At 30.2% G+C, this 16,855-nt stretch overlaps 2 protein-coding genes across 2 annotated transcripts in view; one reads left to right on the top strand and one right to left on the bottom strand.

The window, feature by feature from the left end:
* The window catches only part of TkR86C (Tachykinin-like receptor at 86C), an 86,182-nt gene that overhangs the window by 50,538 nt on the left and 18,789 nt on the right, over positions 1-16,855 (bottom strand). Inside the window, exon 3 of the mRNA XM_077431488.1 lies at positions 1,926-2,027. Within this exon, the coding sequence (XP_077287614.1) occupies positions 1,926-2,027 (102 nt within the window). The remainder of the gene's footprint in view (positions 1-1,925; positions 2,028-16,855) is intronic.
* LOC143910610 (putative glutamate receptor) lies at positions 10,754-14,989 on the top strand. Its single transcript, XM_077429168.1, has 2 exons — positions 10,754-12,520; positions 14,885-14,989. Exons 1-2 carry the CDS (start codon positions 10,754-10,756, stop codon positions 14,987-14,989), a joined length of 1,872 nt encoding a protein of 623 aa, XP_077285294.1.

The following is a 16,855-nucleotide window of genomic DNA, read 5'->3' as shown; positions in this document are numbered from 1 at the left end:
AAAAAATAAAATGTCGTCTCGTAATTATTAATGGCTAAAGAGTATTTTTTAAATAAAAAAGTTAGAGAATCACCGAATCAAAATTGTTAATGTATTTACATAAAAAATACAGTTTGAGAATAATTCTTGGAAAATAAATTTTATGACCTCTTAAAAATAGTTGCCTTTTTGAAAACCAAAATATCGCTTTACAAAAATGCAAGTTAAAGAAACACTGGATCTTTAAAAAATTTAAAACACAGATGATACTGTTCTCAAGGATTCACTAGTTGATTTGGGATACTAAAAAAATATACTTATACTTTACAGTTAATTTAAATTAAACCCAAATATCCTATTTAAACATTATCCTAAGCAACTATTATTCCGAAGTTATCACAAATTGTCTCATTTTCAAATGTGTGAAAAATGATTTTATTCTTCACATGTTTGGAATTTTGATTTACCATGGTCTGTCTATTACTGTCCACTACTACAAACTTCAGTTTTATGCTATTTTTATATTCAAAGGCTATTCGGATGACATTTACGTAATTTATTATTTTTTAACATTAATTCGCGTACTCCAGTTTAAAATCCCTGGTTTTAATTTTTAGATGTTTGCAGAGTAATATAACGAACACTGTTTCAAAATATCACTACAATACGATCATTATTCTAGAAGTAATCAAATGCACAAAAAAGGCTTTTTTTTCTATTGAAACTGAAATCGGCCCGGATTCAGGTGAAAATAGTCGCGCACATTTCCGGACATGGGTGAAAACAATCCACGCGTCAAAGCGGGCGGTAAGGTGTTAAAATTACACACGTAAAATTACTAGTTTGATGTGTGACACTAAACACCAAAGAAATACAGGCTTACTGGATATTTTGATAACATGGAAATTAAAGCGAGGATTAAATCGAGCGAAGACTTGCTTCAGCTCGACTACATATACATAGATATGAATTGATGTAATAATTAGCAAATGGTGTACATACGATTTTGAATGAGCTCGTGAAGAATTAGAGTAGAGGAAATTCAATACGAGTCAAGGATATATCACACACGTATGCATGTATGAATATACATATTTTATTTTTACATAGATATATACCAGGAAGGCCTAACAGGTAACGCTTTCCTAGCCAATTACATAATTGCAGCATTTTTTATTCCATAAATCGCTGAATTTGAAGATGCCGAAGAACACGAAATTAACAATGAATTAATCCATAGAGACATCTATGAATTTAGACTTGTGCATACATTTTTACATATTGTACATAAATAAAATTCAATTATTGGTGACATAGTGGGTAGGATGGTTCCTGTCAATTTGATGGAGGAACCGTTTCAACAATTAAGTCAGATAAATTGGCAAACTCTGATAGGAAACGATCGACTTGGAGTCACAAATATTCAAGTCCGACCAGCAGCATTATAGATTAGCACAGGATCGAACCCGGTAACCTCTCAGTGCTACACATAAACGCAACCACCGAGCCATACTGCATAACATATGTACGTACATGTTCGGTCAAAAACGTCAGAAAAATGTCGTTGAATTTCTACTATATTTATATTATAAAATTTTATTGACTGGTTATGTAGGTAGGTATATTACGTTGAAAGTAAAAAAATAAATTTTAACTAAGTAGTTATGTACTTATGGGTAGTTAGGTTCGTCGTTTAAAATAAAACCAATTGATTTTTTTAATTATCAATGCAGCGAAGACAAAAGGGTCCAGAAGAGTATATTTCCATAACTGCAACTTTTTGATCACTATTGAACGTGAACGTCTAAATCGTCGTAAAATAACATCAAAAAACAATTTCAAATATTCGTATAATGTTATATAATGACTTTTATATACATATATGTATATGTACACATGCATACATAAATTTACGAAGACGTCAATGGTAATTGAGAGAAGTTTACCTGTCGAAAGATATTCCAGTGAGAGTAAATACGCTCGCCGAAACGGTAACGTTGGCTATAAAGTTACTAAGTTTGCAGTATCTCAGTCCGAAAATCCAGTCACTGAAACAAAAAAGAATAAAATTTAACTTGGAAACCTCTAAAAGAGTGTGTCAAAGAGGTAGCATAGATGTAACAAGAGAAAAAAAATGTTTATAATTTTAAGAATATATTTTATTTAATCAGAATATATGTACGTACATATTTTTAAGGTTTTAAGTACTTTTTTACATTTTATAACATGTAGCTAAAAATGTACAACTATTTGAATTATAATTGCAAGAAAATAACTGTATCATAACATTAGCGCAGATATTCAGGGTGGATTGGATGTACATATGTACATACATACATACATACAATTTTGAATCTCATTCACATATTAGGAAATGTCTGCTATTATTTGTTTCGTCTTTGGAAAGTTATTTTTTGCTATAAACAAAACATTTTTGAAATTTCCAAATCGTTTTATTAAAAAAAAAATGGTTTGGGCATTTTTATCTGATCTAAATTTGATTTTATTAAAAATGAAATATAGTGAAAAGTTCAATACGCATATAATAATATTCGTTATTTCGGATTCTTCAATATAAATTATACAAATAGAATATGAACGAAAATACTATAATTTAATTAAATAATAGATGTATTCAGCAAATCTAATATATAATTTCGAAAGAGACTTTTGTATGTATCAAAGTTTCTGTGAAGACGATTCGATATGGTTGATTTTTTTTTTCGATTCAAATAAATTTAATAAAAAAACAAAAGAATATTTACTATCAGATTCGCCATGTTTAAGCTGTTTATATTACAAATACTGAGCGAAACTGGGTAAAACAATTAGTATTACATAAAACAAGTCAAGGATAAATAGTTTTGGCGAATCCGTAAAATTGAACTTAAGGAAAATTGTGTTGTAGTTGTCGTGAGCGGACAGTAAGGTGTTAAGAGGGCTGTACATCCGAAACCTTAATTTTGTTACCGTTCCTTTCTTCGATATATATATTGAGTGTATGTATATATTGAGTGAATGCGACAATATATATCAATATAAATATTGAGTGAATGCGACAGTTGCGCTTCGGCCAGATAAAACGTATTTTAAATTGACAAAATCGAGGTTTCGTATTCTACTATTTTCTCCTCCAAAACTGGACCAATTTTTAAAAAAATTTCATCATCGGTATGAGAAAGATACTTTCTGTGCATATATCGGCGTATTTTTTTAAAAATCGACCGTTAAATAAGCACGCTGGACTCGTTTCGTGGGTGTAAAAAAGAGGCGATTTTATAGATTTTTGGCGGCTTCTAGCTCCTTTAAAAAATAATTAATCAAAAAAATAAAACGATAGATGCACCCCAATGGTGGATATCCATAGCATATTAAAAAATAATTTCTCTAGTGCCATAATTGAGGAAGGGAGAAGTATAGTACGTTTGTATGGACAAGGTGCTGCTGTCCAGCCCTCTTAAAGTGAAAGATAAGGAATATTTAAAAAGACCGCTTACACGAAAACCATGTCAAACGTATAAGAGGTTAGTAAAAAAAGGCGTGATGTAAATATTATATTTGATTGTGATATTTCATTTAAAGTGTTCACAGTTTCTAAAATGATGTCAATAACATAATTTAATTTTTTTTCAAATTTTCTTGTGTTTAGATATAAGTAAAGAATCTTTTAACAATTTTCAAAATAATTACGGGAACATGAAAAACATGTTCATATTCTTCCTTCGATACAATGAAAAATTTCCAACAGGTCTATCGATGAAAAACCAAAAATTGGTTTTTCCGCTTCGGTCTTATGTACGCATATATGTATGTACATACATACATATGTACATATGTATGTAGATTATGCAAATAATCAATGTCTAACTATATATTGATTTTAACTACAAGCACTTTTTTATTACGATTTTTTTATTCACTGCCGTACACTATTTTTCAATCAGAAAAAAATGGTATGTATGTATGTATGTTGGAAACTAGGAAAGGATTTGTGGAAAGCGCTGTGTTCAATCTCAACTATCTTTAAAAATGACCAAGTCGAGCTCCGCTTATTTATCTTTTTTTTCTTCGCTTAGATTTCCCGAGTACTTAGCAATATTCTTTTCTCTTTTTGAAAAGTGTTTTCGAAATAAATTCGAAGTGCGTGTTCATTTCTCTTTTACTTCGCACGAGCTTATCTACAAAAAGCACATCCGTGTTACGTTTACGACACACTTCAACCTTTCAGACATTTCACGAAAACGTCACTACCATTTTACTGCGGTGTTTTGTTCAAACAAAAATTATAAAACGCAATTTGACTAATCCATTTCAAACATATCGGAAAATTCCCTTGTTAATTGTAATTTGTAATTTATTTTTTATCCTACGTATAATAAATGCATAAATATGTAGATCATATGTAGCTTAGTAATAAAAATACTTAGTAATAAAAATACTACTTAAAAAACATTTCATTGCATTACATCGAGGCCAAAAAAACTTTCAAAAATAAAAGCTTCGAATAGTAGGAGATATGGATACTAAGAATTTTAATTTGAAAATAATCGTACAAATCGAACGATCTAAAAATCTAAAACAAACCTAATATATAATTTCGAAACAGACTTTGTATAGGTATATATGTTACACCGAATCCATAAAATTATCTATTACAAGCATTTGGCAAGAGAATTGCCGAATGCGTGAAAAATGCAAGCACGTTGCCCAAGTTCACGGATTCGAAAATTTCTTTACCGAATGCGTGAACTAGACAGCGTGTTATATTATAACCAAGTTTCAAAGTGACAGCTGAATAAGGATGTTTAATTTAGTTTAATTTACATATTATTAACTTTTCCCACCGTCACAGATAGAATTTGCTCAAATTTAAATTTGGCGCATTTCACAGGAGTTGTTACAGTGTAAAGAATTAATGATAAAAAGTAATGGCCACTAGAAATTATGTACTATCAATTATAATTGAAATGCATATAGCTTGTAAGTATAAAGGGGAAACAATGTTTGTACTTTAGGTTAAACCAATGAGTGAGAGGTGAATACGAGATTTTTAAAATACAAAGTGTTCTTTGGCCCAGGTTACGTAGGGCTGTTTCGGTCCTCCGGACAAATGCATCTCCAGACTCCGGAGAAATGTATGCAGTTACATAGATAGAGCGTGTCACACCGGGTGATTTCTTAGTCGCTCACATTTTCATACATTTGGTCTGGTCGGTGTGGCCTGGAGCTATGTCCTGGGACATGTGTAGTGAAATTAAATATTTATAATATAATACTGATTCTTCACAAGGTATAAAATTCCGACTGTTAAAATATTGATCAAAATGTATAAAAACAAAATTAGATATTGAACTAATAACTATGATAGCGATACAAATTGAGCGCAAATATATGCAAATCCTTGCACAAGACAAAAGTTCTACTTCCGGTTGTCGGATTTTGTTCAAATTTTTTTTATTATTTAAAATCAGTATAATTATTATACACATTAAATATCAAGAGGATAAAAATAATTTAAAAGGTCAAAATAAAATAATGAAAAATTGTTTTAAAAAAAAATACTACTTCCGGTTTACGAATTCTGACCAAAACGTTAGCAGCTCTAAGTTAGTACATAAAGAATACAAATATAAATTTTCAGCTAAATACGTTCAGGGGTGTGGACAGGATCCAGTTGACAACATTTTTGACCATTCTAAGAGGAGAAAATCCCACTTCCGGTTCATTAAATTTGGTGATTTTTTTTTTATTTTTACTTAAAATCACCATCTCTATTATACACAATAAATATCAAGACGCTTAAAATAATTTAAAAGGTCAGAATAAAATAATGAATAAATAATTAAATATTGTTTTAAAAAAAAATACTACTTCCGGTTTACGAATTCTGACCAAAACGTTACCAAATCTAAGTTAGTACATAAAAAATACAAATATAATTTTTCAGCTTAATACGTTCAGGGGTGTGGACAGGATCCAGTTGACAACATTTTTGACCATTCTAAGAGGAGAAAATCCCACTTCCGGTTCATTAAATTTGGTGATTTTTTTTTTATTTTTACTTAAAATCACCATCTCTATTATACACAATAAATATCAAGACGCTTAAAATAATTTAAAAGGTCAGAATAAAATAATGAATAAATAATTAAATATTGTTTTAAAAAAAAATACTACTTCCGGTTTACGAATTCTGACCAAAACGTTACCAAATCTAAGTTAGTACATAAAAAATACAAATATAATTTTTCAGCTTAATACGTTCAGGGGTGTGGACAGGATCCAGGCGACAACATTTTTGACCTTTCTAATAGGAGAAAATCCCACTTCCGGTTCATTAAATTTGGTGATTTTTTTTTTATTTTTACTTAAAATCACTATCTTTATTATACACAATAAATATCAAGACGCTTAAAATAATTTAAAAGGTCAAAATAAAATAATGAAAAAATAATTAAATATTGTTTTAAAAAAAAATACTACTTCCGGTTTACGAATTCTGACCAAAACGTTACCAAATCTAAGTTAGTACATAAAGAATACAAATATAAATTTTCAGCTTAATACGTTCAGGGGTGTGGACAGGATCCAGGCGACAACATTTTTTCCCCTCCGGACGCTTCCGGAAGGGAAAAACTCCCACTTCCGGTTTATTAAATTTAGTGATTTTTTTTTTATTTTAATCACATTGATACAAGAATTATACTTGAATTTTTTCGTGAAGACCACACATGTTTAAGGGGTCGAAAAAAATAGCGGAAGAAAAATCGAACAAGAGTAAACTGCCACTTACGGTCAACGGACGCTTACCAAATTTTATACATAACTTGGTATTAAGCTTAAACTGATCGATATGAAATTTCAGTTCGATAAATCAAAAGGCTTTTGAGAAAAACATAAAAAACCTCGATTCTCTAGAGTAAAAGTACTACTTCCGGTTCAGATAAAAATATTTAAAAAATACAAAATTATAAAAATTATTATTTCTTGTACATGTGAAAAAAATTCAGTCCGATTCAGTAAGTAGTTTGGGAGAAAATCGAATTCAAAAACTTAAAAACAAGAGGACACCTATAAGCGGAGGTACCATTTCCGGTCAACTTAAAAATTTGAAAAAAATTTACGTAGTGTCGATAAGAATTTTAGTAACCGATACTAAGTTTGGGTTCGATAGAACTAACGGTGTTGAAAAAATCCCCAAAACACACAGACACACACACATTTTTTCTAGATCATGAAAACTTGATCAGTAATCGAGTTCGAATCCGTCAAAATCTCGAGTTCGAATTTTCGCATGATCACAAAACTATTTTACTACGTACATAGATAAAGTAAAAACAAATGAGTATTCAAATAAATTTATTTAAGATAAAACTTAAGTGAGCGTAGATTATTGCGTATTATTTGTCTGGTAGCCTGCGCTCATTATTATTTTCATAAAATATTAGAACTCTTGACTCATATTACCGATACTCATGTTTAGTTTCCAGGATCAAAGTTTAACATTGGTTTGAGATAACGTATGAAATCAATTTGATTATTTAAAGGAACTGTATAAAATTTATAGCTGTTTCGAATAAAATAATTGACGGTTAATTACATAATATACATAATGCTATCGGCTATTATTGAATTTCTTATGGAAAATTTTTATTTATACACATTTTTAAATAGTTTTATTTTTAATTTCAAATAAATTGACAGTGAATAAATAGATACTGAAATGTGGTTTGTTGAATTGTTGAACTTTAAGACTAATGGAATTAAATATTATAATTCATAGATTTATTACGTCCTATTCCAAACATTTAATTTCAAATGTAATCTATTCAAGTTAGCGAATGCTGTCAGTTTTTTTTTTTTTTTGTAAGAATTTTAACATCTAAACATTTCAATTTACTGACAACGTCACATATTGACAAAACAAAAATTAATTGGAAAAAACAGCTTTATTACCAAAATTTTAACGTGATTGTTTTTAACGATTTGAACCAAAAAAATGCTTTGTTTTTTTTTAAACTGTGAGAATTTATGTAGTTTTATCTTATATAATATCTTATATAATAATTGTCTAATGCGTGCGTGCGTGGGGGCATGTTTACGAAGTACTCACTGTTAACACCATGCTCCGTGTCTCTTTTTCCCCTTGGAATCGTATACCATGGAAAGAGACGGAGCTTAGTGAGTGTTTACGAAGTACTCACTCATCAAGCTCCGTCTCTCTTTCTCCCCTTCGAATCGTATATCGTGGAAAGAGACGCGGCATATCACTTCGTTCACATGAACGGTCGACAAAAACAAAAGATTTTTTTTTTTTTAATTAATTTTATTTTAAATTATTAAATTATTACTTCCGTTGGTCCAAATTGCGATATTTCACCGAGTGCACGATTATATGCACATAGGCCACTAGTTTGATAGTAAAATTGTGATATACAAATAAGCAAACATTCAAATAACAGAAATATTAGAGCTCGTTCAATTGTTAATCGCGTTATAAACGAAAAATTTAAATAAAACGGTGGTATTTTATTTGAAAACGCGGTAATCTTTAACATTCTTATGTAAAGTGCGCAATTTGGATTCGTTTTTTCTAAACATGTTATGATCGTAAAGTCACATTAAGAGAACAATTTCGACTAAGCGTTTTCAGTATTTATGCTCCATTTTTTCGGTTAGTATTCTGCACATGCACGTATTTGTGCGTTCCTTACGAAAAATAAAAATAAAAACATTTTAAAAGTCACGTAATACTTAAATATAACGAGAGAGTCTTACAGAGAAAGTCTCTTTTAGTCATTACTTTTAGTTATTCGTTGTTTACATTTATGATTATTATTGCGAACAACCGTTTGTTATGGTTTCACGAAGTAAGCATCAGCTGTCTTTACACGCACGTCATAAACTTACGTATGCATACGTATTATATTTTCTTATGTATGTATTTATGTATTATATTTTCAGGTGTTTGTAAACTTTTCGTAATACATACTGAACAGTCAAACGTCAAAATGGATATTAACGTTTATATCAAGGTGACAAAGTTCAGCTTTGAAAACTGGTATGTTCATCGCAATATTTATATCTAAATTCCACTAAAGTTTTATTTACACATATCTTACAAAAATCATAATTAAATTCATGAGAAATAATTAAAAGTACGAAAAATTGGGCAGAAACATATTCACTAATATCCTTTTTATTTAAATCTAGTTGTTTTACCCGGCTTCGCTTGGTATTTGTAATATAAACAGCTTAACCATGGCGAATCTAATAGTAAATAATCATTTGTTTTTTTATTAAATTGATTTGAATCGAAAAAAAAAAATCAAATCGTCCCCATACACACGTGACGTTAACAACTAACATTACATTCTCAAATACAAAGTCTTTTTCAAAATTATATATTAGATGTAAAAACGACTTATTATTTCGAAAATAATTTTAAATGCACTTAAATATATTTAAATGATAAAACATTATAAATTACTAACATCAAAAAATAATGTATAAAATGGATAAAAAAAAAATCATTTGATCTGTAGTTATTATTTTACAATGGACTTGAGAACAATAAAAGCTTTTAAAATTCAAAATCAAATTCCGTATCATTCGAATTAGCGATTTGTTTTTTACGATATTATAATAAAGACTTGATACGATATAAAAATATCTAATTACATTATAATTAAAATGATTTGGATGTGGATTTGTACATAGATACATATGTATATAGAAATTTACGTGCTCGAAATAAAACAATCAATAAAATGAGATTCTTTCGTTTCTATGTAGATATGTACATAATTGTTTACTCAAAATATACCATTTTGACTAATTATATTTATATACTTCATAAAAATTCTTATATAAATAATGCGAGTACGAAATTTTCCAAAATTACTGTTTAAAAATAAAAATGCATTTTATAATAAATTACATTATGTATGTAGATTGCAGAAAGGCGTGATGTGATGACTTTGAATCGTGTAACATGCAATGCAATTAATGCTACATCTGAAATGTAATTCTATTATACCCAATACGATAATATAATATATATATATATATATATATGGGTTCTAGACCAGGGCTTCTCAATATTATATTGTAATGTAATTAGTAAGTACAAATATAAGAATTTCAATTTAAATTAATTTGTAGTTACTATAGTTTCAGTCTGTTATTAATACAAAATAGTTATTAATACTGTACATTAATAGTTATTTCAAATTTATCGGACACAATATGACCAATTATTACAATTCAGCTGTTATAAAGTCGTACATTTATATGTACAGACATACTAATAAATTACTAAACAGATTCATACTTAAACTGAAATGATGTTAAAAAAAGCATAGCATAGCGTAGATAATAAATACCAATTTTACAAATAATCACGTTGCAAACAAGAGCATCCGATGATTATCTCATTTAAATGGTGGCCGTTCGTATAACGTGCCCTCAATTATAAAACCCGTATCGAACACGAAACTTTCACAATCAATACACCCAACCCCGAACAGTTACAAAACGAACACAAAGATGGAAACACACATCGCACACTTTAAAGTGAAAAACTACAAATATTAACATGATATCCCCTTTCACCATAGTTTTGTGTTTTACGAGTGCTTTTACAATTTTTAACGTGGACACGTACAAAATCATAACTAAAATCAATCCGAAGGGCCCTTTAGTTACCCATCACGCCGTCAGTTGTCTGCTCTCGATCGTCGACAATTTCTTCCCGACCTCTAGCCTCATCGTCATGACGGATTCTTTTAATATGACAGCGCCAGGAGCTGATATAGAGAGGATCTTCATGGAAGAAGTTCACGCTCTCTCCAGGTGGTCGGTTATGATTGTGGGCAACGAAAAAAGGACTGACACAAGCACCCGCAAGGACGACAATGGCATGTCTTATGTTTTCGCCGACAAAGCAGACTATTATGTGATTATTGTAGACAGTCTCCCAATGTTCCAGCGAAAAATATCCAACTTGGTCGAATTGGATTCGTGGAACCCGCATGCAAACATGGTCGTATTATGCTCCGCCAGATTTTCCGACGAAGCATCCATGCGATTGTATTCACAAGAAATTTTAGAATACCTGTGGTCTTACTATATATTATACGCTGTAATTTTACTGCAAGATGTTAAAGTTAAAACGACTTTTCGAGTTTTTTCGTGGAATCCTTACGATCCACCGAAACGTTGCGGCGTACGCTCTGAAAATGTGTCGGAAACTATTGTAATATACGACACGTGTTCCGGAGGACACCTCAGCCTCGGTGTCAACTTGTTCGGCAATAAGTTACCGTCAAACATGCAAGGATGTACCTTGAAAGTTTTGGCTATGATCATGCCTCCGTTCGTTAATGAATTAGCCGACGGAAGTCCCGGCATAGAGCTCGAATTGCTCAAAACCATTTCACTGAAACTGAACGTGAGATTGGCGTTGGATTTCAACAGCTCAAGCAGGGGAGACAAGTTGAACGACCACTGGACGGGTATGATTGGACGATTAGAGAAAGGAGAAGCTGATTTAGCACTCGGCGGGATATATCCTGATAATATAGTGCACGAAGACTTTGACGCTAGTACATCGTACTTGCAAGATTCTTACACGTGGGTTGTGCCTCGTGCTCTACTCCTACCTAGATGGCTAGCTCTCATTATTATCTTCGAAAGGAACTTATGGCTCTCAGCAGGTGCCTTGTACGTGCTTTGCACGTTGATTTGGCTCATATTGGGTAAACTTAGCGGAGAAGCCAGAATGCACAAGTGTTTAGATCATTGCGCTTTGAACACTTGGGTAATGAACATTGGAGGTGTGGCATACAACAGACCATTAAACCAAACGCTAAGGATATTCTTTATATTTTTATGTATTTATAATATCGTATTGGTCACAGCGTATCAGACTAAATTGATCATGGTGTTAACTCAACCTAGCTATGAAAATCAGATGGATTCGTTGAAAGATATATTAGAAAGTGATTTGAACGTAGGTGGATTAGAAGAATTGAAAGACCTCTTTGATAATGCCGATGAAGAACTATACAAGATTGTGAGTAAAAGATATAAAAACATACCGAACGTAGAGGAAACGTTGCACGATGTAATAGTGCACAGAAATTTTTCACTAATAGCGAGCAGAATGTTTTTAGACGATATATCGTCGAAAAAAATAGAATTCACCGATTCTTATGGGGATCCAAACTACCACACGTTATCTAGCAACGTATTATCGATACCAGTCGAAATTGTAGGCCGTAAAGGGTTCCCGTTCATAGGCACGATCAGCGATCTGATAAGCTTAACGAAATCCAACGGTTTGATGAGTAAATGGTTAAGGGATTACGCAGTGGAATCTAAGAGAAAATCCGCGGAAGTGAAAAGGAGCGCCACATTCGATACACGAGTGCAGGATGAGAACGACGATGTGAGCTTATCCCTGGAACATTTGGAAGGAGGATTTTGCATATTGGCGGTGGGTTACCTAGCCGGAACTATCGCTTTCATATTGGAAATTGTTACCTTCACACAGATGTACAATCGCTATAGAAATGTATTTATCGACATGTTGCGTCAAAATATTCTCAGAGCGTATATACGAATACGATGTGAGAATATAAGTCATGAAATATGAACATTAAAAAATGTGAATATGTATTTAGCAAAACATGTTCCACCTAAAATTGTATTTCGTGTATAGCAAATACGATATACATACATATGTATGCATTCATAGAAAAGGCATACTTTTGAATTACAAATGTGTATCACGATACATGTTATTTATAAATCTGCATAACGAAAATTAGAATTTATTTTTTAACATTACATTTAATATATAGGCACATAACATCTCTGAAGATTTCTTATAACAGGAAAAAATGAACTTTCTATTAAAAATGATCTGTAGAAGTGAAGCGAACGCTGTACACTAATGGTCTATTTAAATATTTGTAAATAAACAATAAACAAATTGTAGCAAAGAAAATACTTTTGTACCTACATAATATAATATTCTAATAAAAATAAAATAGAATATCTAGAAATTAATTATTTATAAAGTTATATACATATGTATATAATTATAGTTTAAATAGCTCGCAATCTAGCTGACTTATGTACTTAACAGTCCAACACAGCTGGACAGAGAAAGTAAAAAAAGTAGGATTAAAAATACTCTAAAGTAGATTAAAGATACTCTAAAGTAGATAAGACCAAACTAATGTTCAGTAACTATTGCATGTCTGATAGCATCACAAAAGATTTTAAACAATATTTCAACAACAAATGTACAAATGTGTGGGATTAAAATTTCAATCAAAATGATTTCAATGATTGCGGTTTCAATCAAAAATATTTCAATGATTGGGCCGATTTAAATTCATCACATAAGTACATATGTATATCATCACATTTAAAAAGTTTTTCTTACCAGGGTTTTTATTTAAAAAAAATTAGTTTACTAGTTATATAACCGGAGTAGAACTTTTAAATCAGCTGATAACTAAAAATAAAACTATCACAGTTTGATCTGTGTACATATATTAAGCCTGTATTGGTTAGAAAGTTTGTTTTGGAGGAAGAAACAATGAAATTTGAGGTTATGGGTTGCTGCTGGAACTACACTATAAAAAATGTGGCCTAGCTTTTTTGCTGGTGGACAACTTATTGTAAATCATATTAACAATTAGATACAACATAACTTCTTATTGAATACTTATCTCGCAGATAACGCTCAGTGAAGAGATGTACTTGTATCAGTGAAATGTCAGATCTGACATATTTGGCCATAAATCGATATATTTATATATATTCTATATATATATTTATATATATATATATATATATATATATATATATATATATATATATATATATATATATATATATATATATATATATATATATATATATATATATATATATATATATATATATATTCGGGTCAGTGGATATTTTCATATACATATGTATTATATTAATAAACCAGTCTTCTGGTTAATAATAAAATAAATTTTAATATTAGAAAAGCAAAATTATTTTAATGCTTGTATCCAATATGAACTTTATTTATAAAATTTTTCCTCGTCATTAAACTTTAATTTCATATTTTTTTAAATTTCATTGTAAATAATATTGAAGGCTAAATATCACTCAATATAATGAGGGAAAAATAATTTTAGAAAATCCAAGTTGAAAATTAAATTTATTATTGCAAAATATATTCTTATTACAAATTCGCAACTACCGGATAATGGAATCTTAAACAGAATGAGACTAGTGAGATTTTTTTTACAGATGAAAACTTCTTGGGAAATGATGTCCAACACAACGATATCATGAGAAGATGATTATTTTCCGTTTTTACATACATACCTCCTTTGCATTTCATATGGTTTTCATGTTAGTGGTCATTTTTTCTAAATCTTTTCGCATTGCTATGAATTTATCTGTCCACAACGTTGAGGTTTTAAAATCAATTATTTCTAAACTAAGATTATCGATTTTAAGATATTTAAAATATATATTGTAAGTTTCACCGTGGTTCTTAAAATTTTGAAATCTTTTTTCAAATTCATTTCTAATGTTCAAAACATAATTTTCAAACATAATTTGATTGCTTTCATCAATATTTTCTTTTTCATGTTGGCTTTTTAACATAGGAAGAAACCTTAATATTTTATTTTTTACGTCAACTTCAAATAATATCAATTTTGTACAAAAACTTTTCCATTCCTCATACATTTTCAAAATTGTGTGATCATTTCCTTGGAGTCGTACATTGAAATCATTATAATGTTTTATTATATCTGTTTGTTTATCATTGATTTCATGGTCATTTTCACCGATTTGATAAAGAAATATTTATTTTTCATCAAAGCATTGCCAATCTAGTGATACTATTTACATCGGTACTTTCATCGAGAGCAATGCTAAGAGCTACAACAAAGCTGGCAAATGTAGCGCAATTGTTAATGGCAACTAAATTCTGTAAAACTGTTGTTTGTTTTCCAAAACTTGATACACGTTTAGAAATGTATTCAAATTTATGTATTATCTTTATGTTTCGAGAAAAAATGTCTTACAATGTCTTACAATTTGTGCACTGATAAAATTACAAATTTTATCAGTGCACAAATTGCACACCAATTTGTCACCGTTATCGATACATCTGTATTCGTCAGTCCACAAATCTTGAAATGATATCTTTTTCGGCTTTTGTTTATTCATGTTAAATAAGATCATGTGAAACAATAAGATGCAATTATTTTTGGTACTAACACCTATATATGCGGTTTAGTCGTAATATACAACCCGACACTTGTATATATGGCCAAAAAATTAAATTTTGCAAATATTTGCAGAATTAAAATGGGTCACTTCGTGACCCGCGGGTCATAGGTCGAGACCTGCGGTACATACTACTGGAAGGACAAGACAATATGTATGTACGTAAAGTTTTTATTTGTTCATATTTTAAATACGGGTTTACCTCACGGGCCGGAATGTGAAATTACCGAAAACGGAAATATCGGAATGCAAAAATCGAAAATCGAAAGATCTTAAGTCGAAAGATAAAAAAATGGTTGCATAGTAAACGGTACATACTCACTTAATTTGCGCGAGCAGGATACAACAGGAACAAGAGGAACAGGATTTTCCTCCCGTATTCTGCACGCGCTCGTTAATACGGGAGGAAAAACCTGTTTCTCTTGTTCCTGTTGTATCCTGATCGCGCAAATTAAATCAGTATGTACGTGAGTATGTACCGTTTACCATGCACCCTTTTTTATCTTTCGGCTTAAGATCTTTCGATTTTCGATCTTTGCCTTCCGATATAATGCGTTTTCGGTAATTTCACATTCCAGCTCGTCACGGAGACCGTTTAAATAAATATGTTATATGTTAATATTATGTATACAAAATGAAGATTTGCTTATTATATAAGAAAATGAAGATGAAGAAGAAATATAGCTATCGTTTATAACGAATAATGAAATGGAAAATTCGATATGACATTCCCGAAATTAAAGTTCGCGCGTTAACTTTGAAATTTGTTATTTTAATCGCTTCGATAAAGTTTGAACACCTTTGTATGTAGCTGTTACGAAATTTGCATGTGTGCGAATTATTCACACATTTATCACGTATGTTCATGTATACATAATATATACATATATCCATGAACATACGTGCATGTATATCAGTATATACATATATATTATATATGTTCATATGTACAATATGTATATATGTATATATATATATATATATATATATATATATATATATATATATATATATACATATACATATACATATGTAAACGAAATTGGGTTTAAGCAGGAATTATCATTTAATAAAAAGGTAGAATTCGTACCAGCAAAAAATAATAAACTTTACTCATGCTGAAGATATTGTCATACTATTTATGAATGTATTTATGTGTGTATATATAATATTTGTATTAATCACCATATAATAAATTTACTAATGTTTCCAATATTAACTTTCTATAATATACATGTATTTATCGTTCTATAGTAAAAAATTCATTTCAGTTTCATGCTTTGAAGTTAAAATTTTTTTTTAAAATAACCATCCAAGCAGGGCACAAATATGCAGCGGACTAGGTACGTGCCTAGGGGCTCCTGAATTGTTTTTGTATTGATTATAAATTTGAAAAATAAATTTGGCTTTCTTTGAGCTTATAAAACATTTTATATTCAACTTAACTTTTCTACTCAAGTAAAAATACTGACTAAAATTTAATTTAGTCGAGTGCTCAATATCAACGACTCAGGAATCAAACATATCAAAAATAAATCGTTGGTATAGATGGTTATACAAT

Source organism: Arctopsyche grandis, chromosome 1 (assembly GCF_051622035.1).
Source record: "Arctopsyche grandis isolate Sample6627 chromosome 1, ASM5162203v2, whole genome shotgun sequence".
NCBI lineage: Eukaryota > Metazoa > Arthropoda > Insecta > Trichoptera > Hydropsychidae > Arctopsyche > Arctopsyche grandis.
Note: the sequence above shows the minus strand (reverse complement) of the source record. Positions and strands in the feature narration are given on the sequence as shown.

What these genes read in the sequence shown, in the direction of transcription:
- LOC143910610 (XM_077429168.1), top strand. Translation starts at nt 10,754, where the DNA reads ATGACGGATTCTTTTAATATGACAGCGCCAGGAGCTGATATAGAGAGG. An exon ending in TCGCTTTCATATTGGAAATT is followed by an intron (nt 12,521 to 14,884) that starts GTTACCTTCACA and finishes TTTTCATCAAAG; the next exon opens with CATTGCCAATCTAGTGATAC.